Source organism: Morone saxatilis, unplaced genomic scaffold, assembly GCF_004916995.1.
Source record: "Morone saxatilis isolate NCDOM2014 unplaced genomic scaffold, NCSU_SB_2.0 Contig19, whole genome shotgun sequence".
In the NCBI taxonomy this organism is placed as follows: domain Eukaryota; kingdom Metazoa; phylum Chordata; class Actinopteri; family Moronidae; genus Morone; species Morone saxatilis.
In genome coordinates this window covers 24,636,201-24,645,555 of record NW_023339751.1, presented here as the reverse complement: position 1 = coordinate 24,645,555, position 9,355 = coordinate 24,636,201, and the positions used below count along the sequence as shown (strand labels likewise).

Genomic DNA, 9,355 nt, shown 5'->3' with positions numbered 1-9,355 from the left:
CTCTGACCTCACGCCTCACACTATCTACTACACTGATGATTAACCTGATCCGTGGTAACATGACTAGGATAGTGCCGGACTGTTCTGGTAGCACTGCTAAACTCAATAGATATCTCCGGCAACTACTGAACATAACATAAGAAATATCAGTTGTCACAGGGGTCCAAAAAACAAAGCGATGATCAGATTTATCCTAACCAACAGCTTGATTGACCCAATTCCTGTGGACTCTATTGACAGGATGAGATTTTTTGCCAGGTGCTGTGCTAGCATGGAAAGTGCCTATGTCTAGTAAACAGGAGTAATCCTGGTTCAAATCCCAGCATGTGCACTAAGATTGTGGGTATGTTTGGACTGTAAATTTATTGTATCCCTTTTTCCCCCTTTAAATGTATCATTCTCACAACTATTCACTGAACTTGTCATATTACTATGTCGTTCTCCAAAAGTGAAAACAGGAGATCCTGGGTTCAAATCCCAGCAGTGCCTAAGATTGTGGGATGTTTGGACTGTAAATTTATTGTTTCCTTGTTTTTCCCCCTTTAAATGTTCATTCTCATCAACATTCCTGAACTGTCATTTATGTCGTTCTCCAAAAGTGACACAGCAGTGAGGATTCCATGGACTGGTTTTGTTGGGATAGACCTGCTCCCTCTTCCCTTTCTGTATCTGGGAACATTCAACCATCTCCTACTATACTAGGAATCTGTTTGAAGAACAGATTTGTATTTTTATGAGATTTTTCTCCCATGGGGGATCAATAAAGGAATAGCTCATCTTATTTTTGCAAGGTCATTCATATACACAACATTAAACATGAACAAAGAGTGTGACACAGCAGTTGCTGGTATTTCCAGTCTCATCCTAACAGGCAATTTGTAACTATGGATGTCACAATACCAAAAATGTAGTAGTCGACCATTAAAATTCCAAGATTCTTGATACGATAACACTCCCTTCAAGTACCAGAGACAGACAGCAGAGAGAGTTGATGAAGGCTGCACTGTGCATGAAAGCTTCATGAGCACCTGTACAGCTGCACTTGTTGCTGTCTTAAAGCTGTTCTTCTTCTTCCTATGGCACTGAATGGCAGACTAGAATACTTGCAGACGTATATGCTGCCCTCTCCGACCTGGAAGCATTGTATCCCTGGTGATGTAGGGAAACAAGTACTATTAAGCTTACATAATTTTACCATTGACTTGGTACCAAAGTACCACTTCTCATAGCAACCCCTTTTAATCATAGCCACAGTCTTAACTGCAACATAATTTGCATTTTCTATTTAAGAGGCACCGCTGGGATTTGAACCCAGGATCTCCTGTTTACTAGACAGGCACTTTAACCAACTAAGCCACGGCGCCTCATGACCTGTTTCTTCTCTAATATCCAAGTTCCAATCATGTTAAGACATTTGTAAAACGATGATCACTAAGGCTGAAGCATTATGTTCATTGTCTTAGATCAAACAGGATGTCTCATGCATTATGTTCTTCCAGTTGGTTCAAACTGTCGATTTTCCTCCAATCAACCCAAATTGTTGCTTTGGTTGAAAATGAAGCATGTTAGTCTTTAAACTAGTATTTTGGTGATAGATAAGGGGAAATTCTGTGACGAAAGAATTAACTGTCAATTAGGCCCTGCTGGGATTTGAACCCAGAATTTCCTGTTAGACAGGCATTTTAACCAACTAAGCCACAAGACCTCATATTTTGCTATCACTGATACGCTGAAGGCTCCTTCAGCAAGGCATTCACCAAAACTAGCATGTTACTGATGGCTGTGTGGCTGTGAATATGTCCTCAGTGAAGGAACTGTTCCAACTGGAACTGGACCAGTAAGCTGAGTAGTGTGTGAACTGGGACTGGCTCCCTGTCTGTCACTGTCAGTGGCAGCTAACAGCTCGTCTCCAGGGGGCGATGTTTTATTCACACCCATTTATCCCCATTCAGTGAAAATATATCTGCTTTCTAACAGCATTCTGACTGGGACTAAAGCAACTCATATGGGTGGAAATAGAGCAATGGTGGAGAAGGTATGAGGAAGACAGAGCAGAGAGGGCCAGGAGGGATTTTTAGGAGTAATTGGAGTGAGTGGATGTGACTCAGCAGGGTTTAGCAGTGTATGGACAGCTGTCCAGGGTTTAACACTCAGGCATGAACACTTGTGTCCTGTCATTGTATTCGAGGCGCCACAGAGGCCTTGAGGTTACAGTCCGGTCCTGTAAGTGAAAGGTCACAAGGTCAGCCCGTTCAAATGCAGCAATGTTTCCATCAGCAGCCGTCTGTCCTGCTGAGGTAACGTCTGAAGTCTGCACGAACCCGTGTTGTGGATGAAACCCTCTTTTTTTTAAAGAGGTTCAGAGCACAAATCCCACACATGCAGTTTCATGCTTTCAGCTTTCTTAATGTAAACCCCCACTAATCACTATTTTTAGCCATGTTATTTTTAGCATGACTATGGGTGGTAGTGGTAATCTGTCTGTCTACCACTTTGGTCCAGTCTGAAATAGCTCAACAACTATTTCATGGGTTGCCATGAAGTGTACAGACAATTATGATCCCCAGTGGATTAATCCCTCTTACTTTGGTGATCATTTGAGTTTTTATCTAGCGCCATCATCCGATCAGAATGTGTCCAATAGACCTTTTTTATGTGTTTGTAATCAGCGATTGACCATGGATCTATAAACAGAACTGGATACAGAGGAGGTGGCGCTCTGTTCATCCCAACTAAAGCTGCTTAGTGATGCATGAAGCCAAAAAAACATTTCCTGCTATAAAGAAATGACCAGGATGAATGCATACATGCACTCCAGAGACTTCCACTGACCAGGCTGGTTACATTCCTGTTTAGCCCTTCGTTAACTTGAATGTGGATAACATGATTTAATCATGTGGATCTTCTAGACTTTCAAAATTTTATAGGACTGAATGGTTTAAATTCTGATTTCATTTTTTCGGGGATTGTGAATCTCAGAAATCCACCAGTTTACAGCTGCTTCTTTCACAATGTTACCTTATGATAAAAAGTATTTTTGGGCCAGTGTGCGTCATGTGACAGATGCCATTGGTGTATTTACACGGTTCGGCCACTATGTCAGATTGTCAGACCGTCAGTCTTCCCGGGGGCCTTGGCAATAATGTATTTCATGGGTGTAGACTAATTGGTGTCAGAAAGAGACACCAGTCTGCTATGCTGTAAAGTTAATAGCAGTGCTTGCACAATCGTAGGCATCAGCCCAAACAGTGACATGACATACAGAGGACTGAACCCTGAAATTAACACTGAATGCTGTAAAATTAATTACAATCATATTTAGAATGCCTTATTATATCTGTAATGTCCCTACGCCACAAAGGCACTCCTGCCTAAAAGTAACGCGTTGGTGGCATCGTTAGCTGGTGTAGTAATTTGGTAAGCTAAGGTTAGCCAGCCAGCTGCAACCCAGCTACTAACGTTATCCGGCAAAGTAACTTTTAAATGGTATGCTGGCCAATCTAGATGAATTAGGTGAAGTTGTGCACTCGTATTGTGGGGTGGTTTTGACCAAATACCTGCAAAACTAATTCTTAGCTGTACTTTGTGTTCACTGTTAATTAGCTAGTGTTACAACCAATTAAGGTGGTGAACATGGTAGGCTAAACATTACACACACATTACGGCATGTTAGTATTGTCATTGTGAGAATGCTGATGTTAGCATTCAGTCTTGTTCTGTTTTACTTCATTTGCGACTCATTTAGCTATCCATTAGTTAAAGGAATTCTAAAGTGGGCCGTAGGCCTCTAATAAACATATTTTTGTGTGAATCTTTTTTTTTCAGAAACCACAGGTGAAATTTCAGGCTAATTAGTCACTGGTTACAAAAAGATAAGAGGGAGCATGCTTGTCCCTAAGAAACCAGCATCTGATTTACAGTAAGACAGTCAGTGATTTTCTGAAATCATTGGTTTTCTCTCATTTTAAATACATTTCAGATGCTTTCATTTAATTTTATATATATATATCTATATATATATATATATCCATATTTTATATGTGCCATTTTAATATGTTGTAGTTGTTGTTTTTGTAACTGTGTTATGAATAAAGATCATGTCTTTAGCATGCTCTCTCTCAGGTCTCTGTAAACACCAACAAAACTCCACTGCTGAGGTGGATTTTCAGATTAAGGGGACTTTAGTGTGCAGACATTAATCATTAACTTATTGATTATTTTTTTCCCCATTTGATGATTGTTTCATGGAAAACAGCGAACATCTTCCACATAGCTTGTCATGATTACATGATTGAAAGATGCAGATTGATGTGTGCACTGACCTGTGGTCTGTGTTACTGGACATATTTATCACACATGCTAGAAACCTACATTCAGGATGATAACATAAATACATAAAAGGTTTGACTTGTGTCCTCTTTTTGTAAACCAGAGTGAACTTTTTTGTGGATTTGTTCTTGGTTGGTTTTAATCAATAAAAAGCCAACCAGTTAACCAAAATGTTCCAAATTTGATCTGTGTGTCCGTCATGTGTCAGATTAAAGATTATTGGAGCAGTAACATCTAAATGTCTTTGTGTTTGTTTTTGGACAGATCACTCCGGGCAGCAAGGCAGCGCAGGGCAACCTGGTGCAGGGTGATGTCATTGTCGCCATCGATGGCGTCAGCACTGAGGGGATGACTCATCTGGAGGCCCAGAACAAGATCAAGATGGCCAACTACAACCTGGCACTTACCATGTCCAAGTAAGAATAGAAACTAATGAGCTTACATTTTGCACATATTGCACAAGAGTATAATTTCCACAGGGGATGGAGAGGGGTGCATCATTTCTCAGAATCCTATTTTTGTCCTCCTCACTTTAATCATTTATCGTTTCACTCGTTTATTGAGCAGCAGGTAGTGCTTCGAGAACCTTCTATTCTACACATAATATTCTCCTAAAGATACTAAAATCAAACACTAATCACAAATACTAAAGCAGTTAAGCACAGTGCTCTTTGTTGTAAAGGGTTGGGAGATTGGACGAATACAACAGTTATCTGCGATTGGCTGAATTTGTTGGATTTTTTGTGCAATTTTTGTCACAACTAACTCAGTGAATTAAGGGTTTATTTCGACCAGTTTGATGATTGGGAATGCAGTACCAATTTACCTGCTTTACAGTGCCTCCAACCAGGAATATGACAAAGACATGAGAGACACAAGAGAGTTAGGTTGTGTATCAGAAGGGCAGCGACAGCGTGGACAGCCAGAATATTTTCACATCCAACTCGGTTATACCAGTGGACATTGGAAATGATGGTTTTGGTGAGTTGTTTGGTGAAGTGTGCTGCTAAGGTGATGACTTAACAAGGCAATTCTGAAGGTGTATGGTAGTTAGAATATTTTCTTTCTTAATGTCATTATCTACTGTCCCCTCCCCTTTTGAAAACAAACCTATGCCCTTAATATCACCTGTTGCATTTAAACCAGTCTGTACTTTTTCCCACAAAAATGCAGCATCAGCTGGCTGCCAGTGTTGTGGTAGAAACTGTGTATAGATTAAACGTTGTTCTCCAGTCATTTTGAATAGATACATTTGCACTTATATAGTAAAAAGTAATTTGAGTCCAACAGAAAACTTAGTGTTTCTGCTATGTAATTAGGTTTGTAACTTCTGTTATAGGATAAGTAATCACATTCATTCAAATCATGGAGTGTTTGTACAATTTATTGGGCCAAAGGGATAATCCTGACTGGGGATGACAAAGTCCCTTTTTCTGCTTCCTGCCATATGTGAGAGCATTATCTGAACGTGGAGGACAGACAGTGAGTGTTTGGGGGTTTAAAGGTGACATGGTGACATTTATTCCTGCCCTACTTTTACTGTTTACCTAGATGGGTTGGAGGGAGACATTGCAGCGACTTACTTGTCTTCCTCTTCAGCTTCCCCAACTTCCCTGAGTGACAACAGACAGCTTATTGGTTGGTGTTTGTCAGACAGACATTTAAAGGTCATGGCTCTTTGCTCAGCCTGTTCAGATGCTCAGGAGACACAACGAGGTGCAAGGCGAGGGTCATGTGACAGGAGTTAAAAAACAATGTATTTATCCACCTAGTTCTTCTGTGCAGCATCTTCAGCTATAGCTGCTCTTTACAGGCACAAAACCTGACAACAACACTTCAAGAAATACTTCCATTAGTTTCAACCGACTGTTGATTTACAAGAAATAGCTCAAGTCTCTGCAACCAATTGTTGTGCATCAACAGATAGTTCTAGTCACTGAAACCAATTGTTGATTGGGAAGAAATAGTTCCAGTCACTGCATCCATTTGTATGTACATAAGTAGTGACTTGAACTGGATTAGAACAGCTACTGGTAGCCACTGCATGGTGCGCAGATGCAGTGTAGTGTGGGAGAAAGACCAGCCAGGTTGCTGCAGCCTTCTGGATGAGCTGCAGCGATCGGAAGGGGAAGATTAGAGATTGTTCTCTATAGTTACTGGATGCTGATGGATCCAGACTGCTTTGCTGCTACTTTAGAAGAGGTTTAACTAGTGCAATTTCCAATACTGTAGGGAAAAGGGAAGAGATGTTTGTTGCAGATGTTGACATTGGGCTGTTTCGGATGTCACACAGGAGTGAAATAAGAGTCAAATCTTCCCTCTCATACCCTGAAGGTGTCTGAAAGATGAGATCTGATACATTCAGGGAGGAAATGAATGTTGGTGCACACAGAGCTAACAGAAGAGTCTCTTCACTGCAAACCCTCTGGGTGATGAAGACAAGACATTGGGCTGAGGATGAGGAGCCTTTGTCTTTTTTTAAGTCACTCATGTTGTTTTATCAGTGGAAAGTGGACGGTAAGGCCTGTGGTGGACTGGAGGGGAAAGAGGTCAGGAAATAGATGTGAAGCGCTGACACACAGCAGGAAATATAATAGAAGCTGTTTGACCTCTGTTGACCTCAACACAATGCAGAGAATACAGTAAAGTCATTTTTCATTTCAGCCACAGTTTTGTTTCCCTCCCGGCACAAAATGACTGTAATAAATCTGTGATTGTCTGTAGGTTGGGTTTATTCCAACAATTCCTCCCAACGACAAAATATGCTGTTTCACATCACCTTTAAAGATATAATGTTTAAGATTTCTGCATTAAATGTCTAAACATGCTTGACAGATGTTACATATAATGTTGAGTTGTGTACTTCCATTATCCCACATTTTTCCAACAATGTTCAAACCCAGAGAAATTTGTCATTTTATTCATGTAACGTTTCACTGGTCGCCTGCCGTTTCCACATGTTGTGGTTGAGGTGTTTGTTGTTTGGATTAGATTTTTCCTTGTGTTCGTTACACTTCACTGTCCACTCACTCAAACACGCAAAACACAACTCATGTTATGGATTGACATACTTTATATTGCCATTGTTTATTGTTTAACTTATATTTTGTTAAATAAATATTTAGTTAAAAAGTCATTTGTTGTCCTCTTTGTCCTACCCTCGAGCCGGGTTGTGACAAAGTGGGGGCTCATCCGGGATCTGAACACGGACCTCTCACAAGCTTTTATTTGCATTTTCCTTGCAGATTTACTCAAAATTTGGTTAAAATTTGCAGTTCATTTGGATAAAAATATGGCTTATAACTGATTAATTTGTATCATCTCAAAATGCTAATATAGTCAAAATCTTTGGATCATTATCTTAGCACATTACACCCTTTTCTCCTAAACACTTCTGGTCAACACTTTACAGAAAACATAATTATATATATATATTTTACATATTTTCTATTGTACATTTTCATTTTAGATTTATCAGCTTATATAGTACTTCTTTTTCTTTTCCCTTTCTCTTACTATGTTTGTTGTGACTGTATTTACCAAACAAAATGTGAAAAATGACTTGGCAATAAACCTCACTGAATAATGGTGTTTTAGGTATATTATCAGGATGTAAATTCTCCTCAGGAAGCTACACTTTCTTTAACTTTCCTGCTGTAATAGACCGCAAATATGTTGTTAGAATCTGAAACTGTGACCGATCACCAGAAGCTGGATGATGTTTGGTGCTTAGTACAGCATCTTGTCTTTCTGTTTTTGTTGCTTATCATCGCTGCTCTCACGTAAATAGATTCCATCAGCCCAGCTCTTATCTTTCTTAAGGCCAGTGTACGTATGTTTGCAATTGTGGCAGAATAGTAAATGTGCCCTTCTTTCCAGCTTTTATTCCACTGTCGATTTGCTTCCGTTTCCCTGAGAAAGTCATGTGTCATTACTCCTTTCCATTATTTCTTGTGTCTTGTGACCTCTGACCCTTGACATCCTCCTCTTGTTATTTGTAGGTTTTTCTCTTGTTCTATAGGTTGTCGTTCTATACTATAGGTCATGAAGAATAGATGTTGACACACTTTTTCTGTTTGTTCTCTCTCTGTGTCCTTCTGTCGATTAGCAAACAGATCACAGTGACCCACATGCTCAAGGATTTCTTGGATAAAATTCAATGCCTGCGTACTGCTCTCTTAATTCACCATGATTTTGATGAGTTTTTTTTACTCAAGAATGGTTGGCATCAAGCAAGTTAAAATTAAGAGTACATCCAAATAACTATTCCCTTTCAAAGAAGACTGGATTCCATCACAAATTGCTACATGAAATCGATTATAGCCATAAAATGTTCTCCAGAGGTTATCAAAGTTAAGGCCCAATTTTGGAAATATAGTGTTAACCAGATAGCACATTCTCACTCCCAACTATGGCAGCTTGGTCAGAGGCCCTAAGATTCAAACTGTAATTATCCCTGTAGTTTCCGTTTTTTTTCACGTGCAGGGCTCCGCGGTTAGCAATAATAAATGTGAAATGTCCGGTTAGACTTTCAAAATAAAGCTTGCTGAGGAACATTTTAGAGTTTAAACTGTTGCAGTTTGATTATGTTTAGACACAAAGACGACTTGGTTGAGTTTAGGAAAACATTGGGGTTTGGGTTAAAAAAAGTTATGGAAGTTAAGTTACAGGAAACAAACAGCGGTCTCCTAGGTTAAAGCCCTGTTTGTTTGACTCATCCATCCACCACACCGCCTCCATATGTGGACTTCCTTGCTTTTTATATTACGTCACCTGACTTTAATGACACATTAAAACATTCTGCTAGACGGGGACGTCCGGAAGAGACGCTAGAGAGAGATACCTGAGGTGTCATAGTTTGAAGAGTAGGGCCACTGATCAATCTGTCAAACAATAATAATAAGAACAGCACAAAGGAAGTTATAGCCTAGGTTTTTCTCTCCACCTACTGCTCCTGTCATTACAGCTCTAACCCAGTCCCTCTCTTTAAGATTAGCATTTCTAACATTTTAGATAATTATTTGAA

The 9,355-nt window shown here is 39.7% G+C and overlaps 1 protein-coding gene and 1 non-coding gene across 4 annotated transcripts in view; one reads left to right on the top strand and one right to left on the bottom strand.

Moving 5' to 3' along the window:
• The window catches only part of LOC118329150 (PDZ and LIM domain protein 7-like), a 48,763-nt gene that overhangs the window by 12,746 nt on the left and 26,662 nt on the right, over nt 1–9,355 (top strand). For all 3 annotated transcript variants that reach the window (XM_035663132.1, XM_035663133.1, XM_035663131.1), the window contains exon 3: nt 4,594–4,745. In XM_035663132.1, coding sequence (XP_035519025.1) covers nt 4,594–4,745 — 152 coding nt within the window. The remainder of the gene's footprint in view (nt 1–4,593; nt 4,746–9,355) is intronic.
• trnat-agu lies at nt 1,291–1,364 on the bottom strand. Its single transcript has one exon. It is a non-coding gene; the product is annotated as a tRNA-Thr (tRNA).